Here is an 18,201-nt window from a genome sequence, read left to right as displayed (position 1 = left end):
ATGGATGTAAAAGTAAAAGCTCATTATCATTCATGTCTACATTAAATATGCATGTATAAGGAAAGCAAACAGCAAACACACTCGCTGCTCAAACGTGTTGCTCTGTGAGTCGAGTGTGTGATATTATAGAGTTAAACCGAGTTAAAACACACTTGCTAGAGTGTTGCTGATGTTGTTAATGCTGACACACACCTGTGTATGATGTGCTGGCTCTGCAGGTAGTCGAGCGCCAGCGTCATCTCGCACAGGTAGAGTTTGACGGCGTCCTCAGTGAACTGCACGTTCTGCTGCAGATGGTAGCGCAGGTCTCCTCCTAACAGCAGATCCACCACCATGAACATGTCCTCCTCGTCCTGGAACGAGTACCTGGAGCACAGGGTCACAGGTCAGAGGTCACAACAAACAGGAAGTGACATCACACAGCTCACATTTATCATGCAAATCCCTCTCCTGATGAACTGGAGTAATTTATGAGATCTATAGATATCAGAAGCATCACGAGTCGTTCAGCTCAGCTGGGTTTACAGTTAATGTATAATAATAACTAGTATAATAACTTAAATGTTTATTGTTATAGTTATATACTCATGAGATGCTGAGAACTCTCTGAGCGGTGTGTGTGTGTGTGAATCTCCTATCAGAGCACTTCAGAGCTCATTTCCCGTCCGAAAGAGGTCTGAGAGCCAATCATCACCACATCTATTATAGATCTCGCCGCTCTTCATTCAGTCTGACAAAGACGGCTCATATTAAAGATCACAGGGTCAGCGGAGAGACGATGGACGCGTGAGGATGTCAGGAGCCGCCGGAGCCGTATGATGAAGATCTTCAGTGTGTCAGATCCGCAGCTCACTCCGATTAAAGAGAGCATCTCACACAGAAATCACCATTTATGTCAGTCAAAACCTGTACGAGTGACTGACTTCTGGAAAAGAAGATATTTTGAAGAATGCTGGGAACAAAACTGGGATAAAAACCCCAGACATTTCTCAAAATAGCTTCTTTTGTGTTGCTAAAGAAGGAATTGAGGGGAATAAATGATCGCAGAATGATCATTTTTTTGTGTGATTTAGACAAATAACATTTTATTTATTTATTTTTATTTCAAATTTGAGCTCAAGAACCTAATGGAACTGAAGCAAACACACAAAAGAGCGTGTTTTTATACTGTAAGAAATAAAAATCAGAGAAGGTACTGCTTATTTTATGCCATGACATCATCTGTTTTTTATATTTACGTTTAATGACATTTCCTTTAACTTTCCTATAACAAACTGCAATGCAATGCTTCAAAATATGAGTAAAACACATGTGAAAAATCAGTACAGAAAATTCCTTCATATTAACAGTACACTGTGCCCTATTTTTACAGAGTTTTCTTTGAGGGTAGGGCTCTGATTATACAAAACTCTTTTTTTAGCCAACAGCAAATCCAACTCAAATCAGTTTTGTGAACAATAGAATCTGCATGAAAACCAGTGTTTACGATATTATATTTTGGAGTACATTACAATGAAAATGGTCATATCCAGTCTGGCTTTTGTTGTTGTTTTTTGTTTTTTTTTTCCCCATCAATTAACGTCTTGTGAAGCCAAAAGCTTTTAAAGGTTTTGAGAAACAAATCCTTCAAAACATTTTTAACATCCATAATCCATAATAATACTTCCTCCAGTGAAAAAGTGCATCTGCTGTTGTCTCTCACATCAAAATCCAGACACATATTAGTTTAGATCTGTTTAAAAACGCTGCTTGATCTGTGCAGATTTCTCTCCTGATTCACACCAGAACACTTTTTCACTGGAGGAAGTGTTATTATGGATTATAGACTCTATGTATTTGAGTTAAAAACATCTTAATGCTGGATGTGTTTCATCTTTTGTCTTCTCCAGATGTTCACTGATGGACTGGAGTGCTGTGGATTACTTGTGGATTATTGTGATGTTTTTATCAGCTGTTTGGACTCTCATTCTGACGGCACCCATTCACTGCAGAGCATCCATTGCTGAGACACTGATGCAGTGCTGCATTTCTACAAACCTGATGAAGACACAAACTCATCGACATCTCAGGTGACCTGAGGGAGAGCACATTTACAGCACATTTTCATTTTGGCCTGAACTGTTCCTATAAGTTTTACACAGGGACAGGTGATAAAGCCTCTACAGGACACTAGCAGAGAAGTGGGTTAAAACTGCAGCATGATAGTAAGAGAACAGGAGCTGTTCTGAGCTGGACCGAGGGGAGCGACGGCCTTTATTCGCTCCCACACCACAGCAGGAGCGCGAGGAGGAAGGTTAGCAGACTGGAAAGAGTCCGAGAGGCTGAAATAATCAGGCCAAGATGACAAATGAGACGAGGGATGCAGAGAGAGAGAGAGAGAGAGAGAGAGAGGAACACATGAAGAGGAAAACAGAGGGAGTACAACATTTCCTCAAAAAATTCGCAGTGTCCCAGATATAACACTTGTCTGCAATTCACAAGCGACTCGAGGCGACACACACACACACACACACACACACACACACACACACACACACACACACACACACACACACACACACACACACACACACACACACACACACACACTGGACTCGGTTCGTTCCTCAGAGTATTTCTCCTGAATGTCCCGCAGCCAACGCCTCACTGCTGGCCTTATTTCACAAGGTGCCTTCATAAGGAACGTCCCGAATGAACTTCACAAGTTTCCTGAGCTTAGGAAAGTTAAGGAAAGTTCCAGCAGAGCGGAGACCAGTGTCCTATACGACAGAGACGAGTCTCCACGTGAAGAGATCAAGGAGAAAATATGAGCCGAACACCTTGAGCAATACCTGAACTCGAAGGGAAGACAAGGAGTAATTCTCCCAAAAATGTAACACAAAAGCAGATATTTTAAGAAAAGTCTTTATCCACAATGAAAGTCAATGGGGTCCAATGTTGATTGGTTCCCAACGGTCTTCAGAATATGTCCCACAGAAGAAAGACGACATGAAGGAGAGTAAATGATGATACAGCACATGATATGAGCCTCATGCTGCTGTTGAAGATCATCACTGAACATCTTCCATCTATAAGGAGAATATAATTAATTCTCATTATTAATTGCTCAAATGTTGCTCCTTCAGAGCTCCATCTTCCATCTAAAAGGAGAATATAATTAATTATCATTATTAATTGCTCAAATGAAAATAAAGAGGAGAAATAAAGATGGATCAAATGCAGTTGTTCCTGAGGTGGTTGCTAAGGCGGTTGCTAGGGTTCCTGGGGTGGTTGCTAGGGTGTTGCCATGCAGTTGCTAAGGTACCCAGGTTGGTTGCTAAGATGTTGATATGTGGTTGCTAAGGTACTCTGGGAGTTGCTAGGGTGTTGCTATGCGGTTGCTAGGGTACCTGGGATGGTTGCTAGGCTGTTTTTATTTGGTTGTTGGTTTTTTGGGGGTGGTTGCTAAGGTATTGCTATGCGGTTGCTAGGGTACCCTGGGTGGTTTCTAGGGTGTTGTTATGTGGTTGCTAGGGTACTATGGGTGGTTGCTAAGGTGTTGCTATGTGGTTGCTAGGGTTCCCGGGGCAGCTGCAAGGGTGTCGCTATGCAATTACTAGGGTACCTGGGATGGTTATTTGGTTGTTGGTATGTTGTTTGTTTGGTACTTGGTTTGTTTGGTGTTGTGTTGCTAGAGTACTTGGGGTGGTTGCTCGGATGGTGCCATGTGGTCGCTAGTGTACTTGGGGGGTTGCTAAGGTGTTGCTAGGATATTTGGTGTGGTTGCTAGGATGTTGCATTTAAAAAGTGACAAAAAAAGTGAAAGTGACGTGACGTGACATACAGCCAAGTATGGTGACCCATACTCAGAATTCGTGCTCTGCTTTTAACCCATCCAAAGTGCACACACACACACAGCACACAACACACACCTGGAGCAGTGGGTATTATTTATGCTGCGGCGCCCGTGGAGCAGTTGGGGGTTCGGTGCCTTGCTCAAGGACACCTCAGTGGTACTGAAGGTAAATACCACGACTGTAAATGGATTAGAAATATAGTACATAGAAGGGAAGCTTGATTGAGTCTCGAAGGATTCTGGGAGTTTAAGTTTGAATTACAGTGGAGTTTGAATAGTCTTGGCTCATTTGAACATTCCATCATAGAAATATAGTACAAAGAAGGGAAGCTTGATTGAGTAATTTTTATGAAAACTGTAAGTCTGATTAGTTAGAAAAGATACAGCACACTCGGTCAGATCAGTCTGAAGATCTGGGCTGAGTTTAGAGTCTGTAGAGTTAAAGCTCTGGGAGGAGTTAGTTTGTATTACAGTGGAGTTTGAATAGTCTTGGCTCATTTGAACATTCCATCATCAGTAAATTGGCTTTCTCAAGCCAACTTAATATATATAAAATATAAATATTATCAAAAAAAATAATAGTACCTCAATGATACTAAAATAACATTGGTAAACACAATCATTCCAATAAAGTACTTTGAATTGAAATTGAAATAAAGACTGCAGCTCAGATCATTTGAGGATTTAATGAGGAATGATTTGAGATCATGTGTGTGATTCGTTAGTCAGATGATTGTTAATGTGATGTTCGTTCACTGAGGTCTGACCTCCAGAGGTGTTCGTTGTGTTTAAAGACGGTGTGTGTGTTTATGTGATGGAGCCGTTCTCCTGCTGCTTCATGACTCAGAGCGGGTAAAAGGATACAGTAATTACAGCTTTCTGCAGACGTGACATTTTAAAGGCTTAAAGAGACTCTGTGCTTCCTGTGAGGAGGAGGAAGCCCTCTTTATTTCCCAGCCTTCAGCAGAAGCTCCTCTGACTTACAGAGACACGGCTCTTCAAAGCTCAGTGTGTGTTCAGGAGAGACACATGAAAGCTTCTTCTGAGAGAAAGAGAAAATCCTTTCTGCTTCAAAAAAAAAAAAAATTATATATATATATATACTTTCTGTGTTTTTGATGGAGCTGTCAATGTCAAACTGTCCTTCCCTACATCACATACTTCAGTGTTCAACAAAGTGTTACTGTCCTTCAAGAACATCAAACCTTTACACACACACACACACACGCACACACAAACACTCACACACTCACACACACACACACACACACACACACACACACACACACTCACTCACTCACTCACTCACTCACTCACACTCAAATACACACACACACACAAACACACACACTCACACAAACACTCATTCACTCTCTCTCTCTCTCTCTCTCTCTCTCTCTCTCTCTCTCTCTCTCTCTCTCACACACACACACACACACACACACACACAGTAATAGTCCTGATGCTTGGCACTTCCAGGAAGCTACAGCAAATCTAGTTTTTTGCTTACAGAGGACACAACGAGATTCAATTTCTCAGAAGCAGAACCATTTCTGTCAGTGAAACATTGTTTAAATCACACTACAAACACCCCGAGTGTCCATCACAGAAGGAATCAGAGACTGTCCTCAAACAGGGAGGATGGAGGAATCCAGGAAACGTCTTGTGTTTTGTGGAGACGTTGCGTATCAGAGCGAATCCACAGAGAAGAGACGATGCTAGCTCTACAAACTAGGGGTTGCACGACTACTGATTTCTGCTAGTCGATTTCTTATTTGTTTGATATATTCTAGGTGTTTTTGTATTCTTGTTTTTTGTTGTGTATGTGAAGAGATGAAATAGTTGTTATCAATAAACGCTTATTAATTCATAGCCCATTGCAAGAATTACATATGTAAATTGTCAAAAACTTTATTTTTGTGATTTTATATTTTTATTTTTTTGTGTCAGCCAGTATTTGTATCTGTATTTGTATCTGTAACAATCACAAAATTATTCGTATCTGCATCCGTATAAAACCGGGTGGAACGTCGTACAGTTACTTGATAAGACCGTTATGAATATATATTTTTATCACTGAACAAGTATACCATGTTAAACTAAAAGAATTATTAATTTCTAAAAATATATTTATCATGCAAGCAGATGTCATGACAAACGTTTAGTGATCATTTGAACTCGACTGAATTCAATGCGCTAAAAATATGACAAACGTTTAGTGATTCATTTGAATTAATTACGCAGAAGAGCAAAAGATAAAGATGCAAACATGTAGGCCAGGTAGATATTGTATCTGTATCTACGCTGATTATTAGCCTATACTCTTGAGAGAGAACAGGTTTGGTTTTTGAGAGACTGAGACATGCAACGCGGCTGTTTGATTGGTGAGCGCGCTGTGCTTATTCCATGTTTCATATCGTAGCCTAAGGTTTAAATCATTGCCTTTTAAATATATACTAATAATAGAATGTGTATGATGTATTATTTTATAGGTGATATTACACTTGCCAAGCTCTGATTTCTGAGAGATTAGGGTTAGGGTTAGTGATTTGCGCTCTTTTCATTCATAAAGTTTTCAAAACATTCATTCACTTCACACTCTATTGCGTGACTTTAGAGTTCTGTGTATAATATTGCGCTGATCCTCTGGCTCAACTGTTATTTAGCAAACACCAGACTGTGCCAGCTTCAGCCGAATATTCAGGCAGAATTATTCCTTGTCTGTTATTTATTTTTGAAGCTATTATCCATGCCTTTCCGAATAAGGTATTCGGCTTTGGGCACACCCCTAATTATTACATTACATATTTTAATTTTACATGCAACATAGATAAAGTCATAGAAAGCAACAGCTACAAGCAATATTGTAATCCTATAATTCACGTTGTACTTGCAAACTCTGTGGATGCATTATGGTTAATACATGCTCGAGTAGTCGATTGTGTCCGACAGCGCCGACTAGTGTTTGAAGTAGTCGATTACTCGACTAGTCTACTGTATGCAAGCCCTACTACAGACACACAACCAGACTAACACACACACACACACACACACACACACACACACACTCCAAACCACCCGTATCTCTCTCTCTCTCTCTCTCTCTCTCTCTCTATCTCTGCAGCACAGTGCGGTAAACGCATGTGGGTTTTTTGTAATATCGAGGAATCAGTGGATCATCTTTTTTAAGAAAGTGATTTCAGATCTGGGAGGATTGTATCAGAAATTTAGAAGTGTTTACTAAAGTAAATGTTATATTGGTTGCAGAGAAGATGATTACTTTGATTGAAGGTGAAGCAAAGTGGTTAACAAGAAAAGGAAAATAAAAGGTAAATGTTCAGCGGATCCTAAATAAACATTTAAAGCACTAATAACTTCAAGAATTAGAGCAGAGTTTGCTTTTGATACAATTACAAATAATTCAATGGTTTTAATGAAATTTGGGGTACTGGAAAAATCTTGTGTGCAGTTGATGAAGAAGAACATTTAATTATTCTTTTGTAAAGCTTTTTTTAGGTATGTTTTTGTTTGTTTTGTTTATTACTAACTTTGGAGGAAGATGTGTGAATGTAATTACATTTGTTAAAAAAATCTAATATTTTTCTAAGAAAAGGGCATTGCACATTTACCATATTCACACAATAATCATGACCCCCCTTCAAAAACAAAATAAATAAATAAAAAATTAATAAAGGAGTGTAAAAATTCAAAAATTCACTCTCGTTCTTTCTCTTCCTCTTTCGAAAGCCCATTTTCACCACTGAATAAAAAAATAAAATAAATAAATAAATATTTTTGTCTCACAGTTTTTCTTGCAATTGAGAGTTTACATCTTCCAGTTCTGACTTTTTTTTCTCAGAATTGCCTGATGAAAACTTGCACTTGTGAAAAGTTTACATCTTGAGATATAGAGCCGCAACTGCGTGTTACAAAGTTTCAGAATTGCCTGATGAAAACTTGCACTTGTGAAAATAGAGGTTTTATTTCACGCATTCTGAGATTATGGTAAGATGTGCAAGGTTTTGAATGATGTTTGAATGAAAATTGTCAGAATTGTGAGATAAAAAGTTGCAATTACCTGTTTTTAATATTTTTTATTTTTTTATTCAGTGGCAAAAACGGGCTTTCAAAGAAAGAGAAAGAGAAAGAGAGTGAATTTTTGAATTTATTTTTGTGGATAAAAAGTCCTTTTATTTCGCCCTTTATCATTCTTTATTCAGTGGTGGAAACAGACTTCCATACTCTCTGGTTGTGATTAGGAACAAAAAGCAGGCAGATGCCGTCTGATGTCTCTCTCTGATGAAGTTTATTTCTCCACAGCTGTGGATCCAGACAGGTGGAGAGGTTTCCACACATACGGGCCGCTTGAGCAATAAATGACAGGTATTATTTAGAAACGGCGTGATGTTTTGTGCATATGCTGGCCTGATGAAGCACCTCCATCACGAACAGAAAGAGAGAGCCATAGTTTAACAGATGGAGACTGGAAGAGAGCTGTCATGCTGGAGCAGCGTGGGAGAGAGAGCGAGACGCATTGTGTTCCGCCTTTCATTCTCGGTGTTTGTCGTTCTGAAGACGGCTGAACAGGAGCGATTCAGAGAGGTTTTTCAATGATTATGTACAGAAAATTATAATCTAAAGCATTCTGGTGCTCAGACGGACCTGAAATCATTATCAGAATGAATTTACATTCATGCATTTGGCAGATGTTTTTAGCCGAAGTGACTAACAACGAATTCAAAGTGTTTTATGGTGATGCATATTGGTCAGTCATACATAAACAGTTTATTATCAACTATTTGCATCTATTTCATTTTATTTAAATAATCATTTTCAAAATGCATTTATTCAAATCGCTTACAATCGGCATAAACCTGTTCATAGTGAAAACAATTACATTTATTCAGAAAAAAGGTATGAAGATGGTTAAAATATGACAAGCTGTGGAACAAGCAATATTTGATTTAAAACACATTCAGTGTATTAGTACTATTACAGAAATCTGACCTGTTTCATTTATGAGAGACTGACAAATATGAATCACGTTAAGATATTAGTTTGTTTATTTAAAAATAGATACATAAGATACATAAATCCTAAAATTTTGGAGTGTTTTTTCTTCTTCTGTACAACCATTTGCAGAGTATGCATCAAATGTCAAATCAATATTTTCAAGCCACTCTGTAACATAATCTATTTAAGATAAACAACATATAAAAACACACCCCTAAATGAAGCATACACACCAAACGAGTGCTTTTCTGATGTGTGAACATATTGACGGTTTGGTCGGAAATGGATGTGACTGAGACGAGAGATGAAGTTTAATCGATAAAAATCAGATCATTCTCCGTGTCTTGAAATGAGGCCTGTACTGAGAACACACACATTATCATAACTAAAGCATTAACCTCACACACGCCGCATGACTGATCACACGTACAGGATGCACACGAGCGCAGAAGATCGAATTATGAACCGAGTGTCATACGGCGACACAGAGAGCCACAGAAGGACAGGAAGTGATGAAGGGTTTCTATGGAAACAGCCTTAAAGATGACCTGACCGTATAAAGAGGAAGACGACGATGATGATGAACATCTATTACTCATACTGGCTTTCTCTCCTTCGTTACACAAATCTCAGTTCCTGTGACGTCAGACAATATGAGAGATTACTGGAATGATCTCGTTTCAGGTTGAGCTGCCACATTAAACAGATTAAGAGAGTTTAACAGTGTTTACAGGCGTCATGTTGCGTGTTTTTCATTCGTTTTTCTCCTGAGGTCACTAATGCAAAAAGAACAGATGTCAGTTTTCCGGGGGTTTTTCAGTAATTGCATCGATCCTACTTGAGGCAATAGTTCACCACAAAATGATTGTGCTGAAAATGATGAGATGGGTGTGTGTGACTGAGAGGGAATAATCATTTAGCAGACGCTTTTATCCAAAGCGACTTACAAATGAGAACAGTAGAAACAATCAGATCAACGAGAACAACAACGGTATACAAGTGCTATGACAAGTCTCAGTTAGTGTAGTACAGAACACGTAGCCAGGGTTTTTTTTTTTTTTTTTTTTTTTTGGGATATGATAGAAAAGAAAAGAAAAAAGGTAAGTACTAGTATTAGTTGGTTAAGTGCAGGCGAAAAAGATGAGTCTTTAGATGTTTTTTTTGAAAATGAGTAAAGACTCAGCTGTTCGAATTGAGATCGGGAGGTCATTCCACCAGCTGGGAGCAGTCCAGGAAAAAGTCCGTGAGAGTGATTTTGAACCTCTTTGGGATGGCAACACAAGGCGTCGTTCACTTGCAGAGCGCAAACTTCTGGAGGGTGCATAAGATTGAACTAGTGAGTTTAGGTAAGTTGGCGCCGTGCCAGTGGTCGTTTTGTAGGCAAGCATCAGTACCTTGCATTTGATGCGAGCGGCTACTGGTAGCCAGTGTAACCTGATGAGGAGAGGAGTAACATGGGCTGTTTTTGGCTCATTGAAGACAACCCTCGCTGCTGCATTCTGGATCAGTTGTAGAGGCTTGATAGTACATGCAGGAAGGCCCGCCAGGAGAGCATTGCAATAGTCCAGTCTGGAGAGAACAAGAGCTTGGACAAGAAGTTGGGTGGATTGCTCTGACAGGAAGGGTCTAATCTTCCTAATGTTGAATAAGGCAAATCTACAGGAGCGGGTCGTTGTAGCAATATGGTCTGTGAAGCTTAACTGATGATCCATTACAACTCCTAGGTTTCTGGCTGTCCTGGAAGGAGTTATGGTTGACGAACCCAGCTGTATAGAGAAGTTGTGATGAAACGATGGGTTAGCTGGAACCACCAGCAGTTCAGTCTTAGTAAGGTTGAGCTGAAGGTGATGGTCATTCGTCCAGCTAGAAATGTCACTCAGACAGGCTGAAATGCGAGCAACTACCGTCGGGTCATCTGGTTGGAATGAGAAGTAGAGTTGAGTGTCATCAGCGTAGCAGTGATAGGAAAAGCCATGCTTCTGAATGACAGATCCTAATGACGTCATGTAGATGGAGAAGAGAAGCGGTCCAAGTACTGAGCCTTGAGGAACCCCAGTAGCAAGTTGTTGTGACTTAGAAACTTCACCCCTCCAAGACACCATGAAGGATCTATCAGACAGGTAGGAGTTAAGCCACTGGAGTGCGGTTCCAGAGATGCCCATCTTTCTGAGGGTGGACAGGAGAATCTGGTGATTAACAGTGTCAAAAGCAGCAGACAGGTCCAGCAAAATGAGTACTGAGGATTTTGAAGCTGCTCTTGCCAGTCGCAGGGCTTCAGTAACCGAGAGTAGGGCAGTCTCAGTTGAGTGGCCACTTTTGAAGCCAGATTGATTGCTGTCCAGGAGGTTGTTCTGTACAAGAAACATAGAGAGCTGGTTGAACACAGCTTGTTCGAGTGTCTTTGCAATGAATGGAAGAAGGGATACCGGTCTGTAGTTTTCTAGAAGTGCTGGATTTAGAGATGGTTTCTTCAGCAGTGGGCTTACCCGAGCCTGCTTAAATGCTGAGGGAAATGTTCCAGAGTGAAGAGAGGAGTTGATAATGTGAGTAAGTGAAGGTATGACTGAAGAAGAAATCGCTTGAAGGAGGTGAGTGGGGATCGGATCCAGAGGGCAAGTAGTAGGATGACTGGACAGGATAAGTTTGGAAACGTCCGTCTCTGAGAGTGGAGAGAAGGAGGAGAACGAGTGAGCATTAGTCGTTGTGAAGTTATCCTCAGTCTGCGGCGTGGAGAATTGGTCACTGATGGTTCTTGTCTTATTTGTGAAGAAAACTGCAAAGTCATCAGCTGTAAGAGTCGATTGAGGAGGAGGTGGAGGCGGATTAAGAAGAGAAGAGAAGGTTTTGAAGAGTGTCCGAGCGTCACAACAGTTGTTAATCTTGTCGTGGTAATATGATGTTTTAGCAGTGAAGACGTTTGCAGAGAAGGAGGAGAGGAGAGACTGATACACACTGAGGTCGGTAGAGTTTCTTGATTTAAGCCATTTCCTCTCTGCAGCCCTGAGTTTAGAGCGATGTTCACGGAGTACATCGGACAGCCAGGGGGCAGATGGGGTGGTGCGTGCTGGTCTAGACGACAGTGGGCAAAAGTTGTCCAAGCAGGAGGTCAGAGTGGAACAAAAAGTGTCCGTAGCACTGTTCGTGTCCAGAGCTGAAAACTGCGAGAGTGAAGGAAGTGAGGATGCAACCACAGAGGATAGGCGAGATGGAGAGAGTGAGCGTAGGTTCCGTCGAAAGGTGACCCGCGTTGGAGCGTGTGCCGCTTCAGGAGTAAGTGTTAGATTAGCAGTAATGAGGAAGTGGTCTGAGGTGTGCAGTGGAGTAACTAAAGTGTTGTCCACTGAGCAACAGCGCATGTAGATGAGGTCCAGTTGGTTGCCCGATTTGTGAGTGGCTGTAGTAGAGACTCGCTTGAGATCAAATGAGGCGAGCAGAGTGTTGAAGTCAGCAGCCTGGGGTTTATCTAGGTGGATGTTGAAGTCACCAAGCAGTACCAGAGGAGTACCATCTTCAGGATAATTTGATAGCAGCACGTCCAACTCCTCAAAGAAGTTTCCCAATTGACCTGGGGGACGATAAATGACCACAAAGTGGATTTGAACAGGGTGGGTTACAGTAACAGCATGTGATTCAAATGAACCGTGACCTGTAGGTGGTGGTTGAAGATCAAATTTCCAATCTTTCGATATAAGGAGACCAGTACCTCCACCCCTCCCAGTTGTACGAGGGGTGTGGGAACAAGTGAAATGAGTGGAGAGGGCTGCGGGAGTGGCAGTGTCCTCAGGTTTGATCCAGGTCTCAGTCAGTGCCATGAGGCTGAGACCAGAATGAGTAGCAATAGAAGAAATGAAGTCTGCTTTGTTAACAGCGGACTGGCAGTTCCAGAGACCAAGTGGAATAGAGAGCGTTGGAGTAGAGGTCAGAGGGACAGGCCTTAGATTTGTCAGGCAGGCCTTCCTTCGACGTACATAGCGTGCTCTCCGAGTGTTAGTAGTGATAGTAGAGATCTGAAAGCACATAGTGACTACAAGTGACCAAAATGAGTATTTGCGGAAGAGCTGTACAAAAATTGAAGGGGAGAAAAGCAATACTCAAGTGCCCTGTCGGTGTCCTTGCTCGGTGGAGTCGCGCAGGTAGAGTCGATGGTCTTTACACTCGTTGGTCTTCACACGAGGGCTGCCGCGACCGCTGCCGCGGTGACACCTACCACTTATATATTTGCCTGATTACCTGTGATTGAAGTCAGCTTGTCACGCCTCTCTATTTAACACACCGAAACTGTCCAGTCCCGCGATAGGCAAACGCAAAACCAAACGCCACAATTCACACGTAAGACACACAGTGATTAAAGCAAAGTTTCCCTAGCAACGATAATCACGCAGTACTCTAATGAGAAAACGAGGCAAAAAACACTTACAAACTGCTGTCCTTCTCTGTCGCTCGACTGTTTCTTCTGACAGGCGTTTACAAAACAGCTCTTTAAGTACTTTTTTTACCGGCTTACTGGCTATTGTCACGCCTCTCTATTTAACAGACCGAAACTGTCCAGTCCCGCGATAGGCAAACGCAAAACCAAACGCCACAATTCACACGTAAGACACACAGTGATTAAAGCAAAGTTTCCCTAGCAACGATAATCACGCAGTACTCTAATGAGAAAACGAGGCAAAACACACTTACAAACTGCTGTCCTTCTCTGTCGCTCGACTGTTTCTTGATCAGGTTTGTAGAAATGCTGCACTGCATCAGTGTCTCAGCAATGGATGCTCTGCAGTGAATGGGTGCCGTCAGAATGAGAGTTCAAACAGCTGATAAAAACATCACAATAATCCACAAGTAATCCACAGCACTTCAGTCCATCAGTTAACATCTTGTTATTGATGTTTTTATCAGCTGTTTGGACTCTCATTCTGACGGCACCCATTCACTGCAGAGCATCCATTGCTGAGACACTGATGCAGTGCTACATTTCTACAAACCTGATGAAGAAACAAACTCCTCCTGATCTTGGATAAGCACATTTTCAGCACTTTTCCAGAATTTTTGGGTGAACTATTACTTGAAGTCGCACATATGTAAAAATCAAGAAATTATGTTAAGAACTGCATGAAAAATGAGACCCGTCATCATGCACATGCAGAAGACATGAGAGAATCGGAGGAAGCACAGGATAGTCACCAGAGGTTTACTAAAAACACATGTTCAATCTCCTGAAGGATCTCAAGCTCTCTAAAGACGTTCCGGACCTCGTCCCGCTCGATGCACTGCTGCTTGTTCATGTACTTCATGGCGTACATCTTCTCCGTGTCCCGCTTCTGCACGATGCACACCTGAAACACACACAGATGAACACGCAATGAGAAAGACGGCACAGGCCACACTAACAAGAACATATACATCATCACAGACCCACGTCCTATTAATAACACGCTTGCTTCGACAGCACAAAATGTCACGGTCAGAGGCACTTCACAAGCTCAGAATCTGCATTAAAAGCTCATTAAATGATAATCAAGATGTGAGACAGAAATAAAGGTCAAAACACAGTCAGGACTCTGGCAGCGGACAGGTCACATGGACTTGCTAATATCTTATATCACTGCAAATGCATATGCCACTATACAGATATTTTTTCTAGAAATCCAGAGAGAAAAATACTAAAAAATATTCGAATGAGCAGATATCAAGTGAATGAACAAAATTGCAAAATAAAAGCTTTACAAAAACTTGTCAAAACACTGTATGAGATGTCACAATAACTACAGGACAGTCACAGGACAGTTTATTAGCGTGGGATTTTTCAGTCACTCTTCATGGAGGTTACACCAGTAGGTGGCACCAAGTGACTGTTTTAATAAGTGACTCATTTGAATCATTCATTCAGGCGATTCATTTGAAAGAACAAATTTGTTCAAGAACAAAACAAGTGATTCATTAAATCGTTCATTCAAACGATTCATTCAAGAACCCAGTTTCATTTGGGAGCAAAACAGCGAGTCAGTGATTCGTTCATTCAACAAATTCGATCAAAAACACAGTTTTATTTAGCAACAAAACAACTGAGTGGTTCAAAAGAACGGATTCGTTTAGCAGCAAAAGTGAGCCATCGAATCATTCATTTAACCGATTCATTCAAAAGTACAGATTTGTTCAGTGACAAAACAAGTGAGTCACTGAATCATCAGTTCAACCGATTTGTTCAAAAACACGGTTTCATTTGCGAACAAAACAAGCGAGTCAATGATTCATTCATTCAGCAAATTCATTCAAAAACAGATTTATTCAGGAATAAAACAAGTGAGTGCTTCAAAAGAACGGATTGGTTTAGGAGCAAAAGTGAGCCATCGAATCATTCATTTAATCCATTTATTCAAAAGTACAGATTTGTTCAGAGACAAAACGTCATCGAATCATCCGTTCAACCGATTCGTTCAAAGCACGGATTCATTCTGGAACTAAACTATTAAATCAACAAATCATTCGTCCAACCCCGTTCATGAACAAAACAAGCTGATGAATCATTCATTCATCCGATTCATTCAAAAACAAATTCATTCACGGACTGGAACGTGATTCTAGAGTTTTTCGTCACCGTCTCGGTTAACAATAGACCCGATATAGCCCTGCACTGAATAACCCACTTCTAGCCAAAATAACCTTGAATTTGGTTTTAATGTAGTTTTTGCCAAAATAACTTGCGAGATGTTAATATTCCAGGAAGCAAAGTCTTTAATTCTCCAGTACCATCATTCACAGGCAGTATCGACCTTATCGTCAATATAGACGGTCTGCCAATATTCAAGTCCAGTACAACCCATTTTTGGCCTATTCTTGCCAAATCTGATGATGCTGAGCCATTTCTGGCAATAGCAAGTCTGACCCTGTTCATGACTATCTTTGTGATTTAATAGCAGAATTGCAGGTGCTTATGAAAAATGATGTCCCACACAAAACCACAAAGTAACACTGCGAGCAGTCTTCCAGCAAGAGCAGTTCTGAAGTGCATCAGAAGCCACAATGTCTTGCATGGATGTGAGCGTGGTCTCTCAGTGGCCACATGACTCTTATTTTACTGATATATTAAAATATTCTACATATCCTCATTCAGGTGAAATGAAACGAGCCACAGCGTGACCGCACTAGAAACAAGCAAGCAAAATAATCTAGCTGAAATGGCTTTCAAAGTGTCCAGTATAAATGTTGTTTTCCTGATCTTTAGAAAAGCCTTTGAGCTCATAAGAGAACAGCAGCGTTTCTCCACCACAGATCCAGACGGAAAACACTCTAAAACCTCCCCTAACTGCATCCGCTTTGATCCAGCAGCGACTCGGCGGTTCACAGCAGACACCTCGAATACAAACCTGCCCTCGGGCGACGATAACTCAGACAAACAGCCCAAATATCACCCTCCCAGATGAGACTGATAACAGCATCCCCGACTGAGATCTAATCATCCGTTCCACAATAACATAAGCACATTAACCAGCAGAAACCAGAAAAACAAGACCTTACTCTGCTTTGACAACAAATCCATTTTCTTGCTGCTAAACAACATTCTGTGAAAAGCCAAAAATGAGTTCACTGAAAGTTTACAGGATGAGTTTGTTTCTTCATCAGGTTTGTAGAAATGTAGCATTGCATCAGTGTCTCAGCAATGGATGCTCTGCAGTGAATGGGTGCCGTCAGTATGAGAGTCCAAACAGCTGATAAAAACATCACAATAATACACATCACTCCAGTCCATCAGTTAACATCTGGAGAAGACAAAACCTGAAACAAATCCAGCATCTCCAGCACACCTGTGCAATAATCATGCTGTCTAATCAGCATCTTGATATGCCACACCTGTGAGGGGGATGGATTATCTCGGCAAAGGAGAAGTGTTTGAGAGAAATAGGGCTTTTGTGTACATAGAAAAAGTCTTAGATCTTTGAGTTCAGCTCATGAAAAATGGGAGCAAAAACAAAAGTGTTGCATTTATAATTTTGTTCAGTGTATTATTATATATATTGTTTTTTTCACATTTCTGTCCCCTTCATTTCTGAAATGATGGCTATGCCCCTATGTTTGCAGTACAGAAAACAGTACACGAGTCTTCTTGTGCTTGAATGGTTTAAAGTACAATTAAAATTTGCACAAAGATAAGATCAGCGTAGCGCTATTTTGGTAATTCTGAGCAGTACACAAGTGGCATCACGCTGCTCCGATGTGCTGTTTGCTTTCAAACCAAAGCGTAAATACATGTAAAAAAAACGTAGGGGTTAATACGTGTGAGTAATAGTTAGAGATTTATCAGAATGGTTATTAGTTGGTTTGGAGAGACACAGAGGAGAGGAATTGTTGAATAAAGTCGTTATTTTTGTTTTCTTCGTGTACAAAAAGTATTCTCGTCTCTTCATAACGTTACGGTTGAATCACTGATAGCAGGTGGAGTATTCTGACGATGCTTCTCATACTTTCCTGGACCTTGACGCTGTTATTTATTTGGCAGTCTATGGGATAGTCTCAAGCCTCCCGGTTTTTATCCAAAATATCTTAAACCTTGTTTTGAAGACGAACTGAGCTTTTACGGGTTTGGAACGACATGGGGGGTAAGTGATTAATGACAAAATTTTCATTTTGCGGTGGAGTATCCTTTTAAGCATCCTATTCCAGAATTGTAATAGATTTTGGATTCCCAAGCCTAGGTATGGGTTAAAATGTTAAACAAAATGCTCTTTTTTTGTCCTACCAAAAATGTGCCTGGAGCCAACCTTTGTTTTTATTACAAATTACACTTTCAATATGATTTTAAACCATTCAAGTCAAGAAGACTCAGGGCTATTTTCTCTGCTGCACACACATCCTTGTGTAAGTGTTCTTTAGCCTGGTGATTTTCATTCATAATATCAGAATCATAAAAATTCAAACGATGCCCACCCTTACCCATACGCCACATTATTTTTACCGGCACACTTTCTATTCTTTTCACACTGTTTTAAACCCTTTATTTTCTTTTAAAGCTTCACTTACCCTTCTCTGCTTTTGTCCTTCTTAAAAACAACCACATAATCTTATACGTAAATGTACTTTTCAAAATGAGTTATAAAACAGTTGCTCCTGGTAGTATGTTTGCTTAACATAGCGTCAAACTTGACAATTTATGAAACCAATATCATGTTTTGCTCCAAAATCACTATATAACATCAGTCATGTTTGAAACAGATGGCTTCTGTGGTTACATGTTGCTTCTTATCATAATGAGACAGAAAATATTCTTTATAATAATAATAATCTTTACTGTGATACAAGCTATGTCATTTAGCATTGCATTGTAGTTGTGTGTTTATTGTCTTCCACGTTTCATCAGTAAA

The 18,201-nt window shown here is 40.5% G+C and overlaps 1 protein-coding gene across 1 annotated transcript in view; it reads right to left on the bottom strand.

The window, feature by feature from the left end:
• Window positions 1–18,201, bottom strand: part of LOC109101325 (serine/threonine-protein kinase 32C-like) — a 64,486-nt gene that overhangs the window by 14,847 nt on the left and 31,438 nt on the right. Inside the window, exons 3-4 of the mRNA XM_042769572.1 lie at window positions 14,027–14,178; window positions 193–366 (exon numbers count right to left, since the gene is read on the bottom strand). Coding sequence (XP_042625506.1) covers window positions 193–366; window positions 14,027–14,178 — 326 coding nt within the window. The remainder of the gene's footprint in view (window positions 1–192; window positions 367–14,026; window positions 14,179–18,201) is intronic.

Source organism: Cyprinus carpio, chromosome A13 (assembly GCF_018340385.1).
Source record: "Cyprinus carpio isolate SPL01 chromosome A13, ASM1834038v1, whole genome shotgun sequence".
Taxonomy (NCBI): domain Eukaryota; kingdom Metazoa; phylum Chordata; class Actinopteri; order Cypriniformes; family Cyprinidae; genus Cyprinus; species Cyprinus carpio.
This window is presented reverse-complemented; position numbering and strand designations above follow the sequence as displayed.